Source organism: Pediculus humanus, genomic scaffold, assembly GCF_000006295.1.
Source record: "Pediculus humanus corporis 1103172109422 genomic scaffold, whole genome shotgun sequence".
Classification (NCBI taxonomy): Eukaryota; Metazoa; Arthropoda; class Insecta; order Psocodea; family Pediculidae; genus Pediculus; species Pediculus humanus.
The window spans coordinates 1-1080 of NW_002988797.1; the positions used below are offsets into that span (position 1 = coordinate 1).

Below are 1080 nucleotides of genomic sequence, written 5' to 3' on the forward strand. Positions count from 1 at the left end.
ATTCTCCTTCTGGGAACAAATTGTCTTCGGGTTTTTTAGGTTTTGGGCGCTCACCTGGCACAAATTTGTCCTTAGGACGTTTTTCGAATTCTCCTTCAGGACGTAAGTTATCTGCGTGCTTAATAGGTAATGGTCGCTCACCTCTAATAAATTCCTCATTTACTCGTTTTGTAAATTCGCCTTCTACTCTTAAATTATCCTCCCGTCTAATCGTTGCAACTCGTTCAACTTTTTCAAATGTGAAATCATTTCTGGATGAAGTACTTCCATAGAAGTCTCCTTCGGTATGTAAATTGTCTTCCGGTTTCTTCTGCTTCGGTCGTTCACCTGGCACAAATTTGTCCTTTGAACGTTTTTCGAACTCACCTTCAGGATGCAAATTATCTTTTGGTTTCTTCTGCTTCGGTCGTTCAGCTGGTACAAATTCATCTTTAGGACGACGTTCGAATTCTCCTTCGGGGAACAAATTGTCATCGGGTTTCTTCGGTTTTGGTCGTTCAGCAGGTACGAATTCATCTTTAGGACGACGTTCGAATTCTCCTTCTGGGAACAAGTTGTCTTCAGGTTTCTTCGGTTTTGGTCGTTCAGCAGGTACAAATTCGTCCTTCGGACGACGTTCGAAATCTCCCTCGGGATGTAAATTATCTTTTGGTTTCTTCTGTTTCGGTCGTTCAGCTGGTACGAATTCGTCTTTTGGACGACGTTCGAATTCTCCTTCTGGGAACAAGTTGTCTTCGGGTTTCTTCTGTTTCGGTCGTTCAGCAGGTACGAATTCATCTTTTGGACGACGTTCGAATTCTCCTTCTGGGAACAAGTTGTCTTCGGGTTTTTTAGGTTTTGGTCGTTCAGCAGGTAAGAATTCGTCTTTAGGACGACGTTCGAATTCTCCCTCCGGATGTAAATTATCTTTTGGTTTCTTCTGTTTCGGCCGTTCAGCTGGTACGAATTCATCTTTAGGACGACGTTCGAATTCTCCTTCTGGGAACAAATTGTCTTCGGGTTTCTTCGGTTTCGGTCGTTCAGCAGGTACGAATTCGTCCTTCGGACGACGTTCAAACTCTCCTTCAGGATGTAAATTAT

The 1080-nt window shown here is 43.2% G+C and overlaps 1 protein-coding gene across 1 annotated transcript; it reads right to left on the reverse strand.

The window, feature by feature from the left end:
• Positions 1-189: 189 nt before the first annotated feature.
• Phum_PHUM624980 (Caldesmon, putative) lies at positions 190-951 on the reverse strand (the record flags this gene model as incomplete). The annotated part of the gene is made up of 1 exon (XM_002433272.1): positions 190-951. The coding sequence occupies one exon, from the start codon at positions 949-951 to the stop codon at positions 190-192; it is 762 nt and encodes a 253-aa protein (XP_002433317.1).
• Positions 952-1080: the final 129 nt, after the last annotated feature.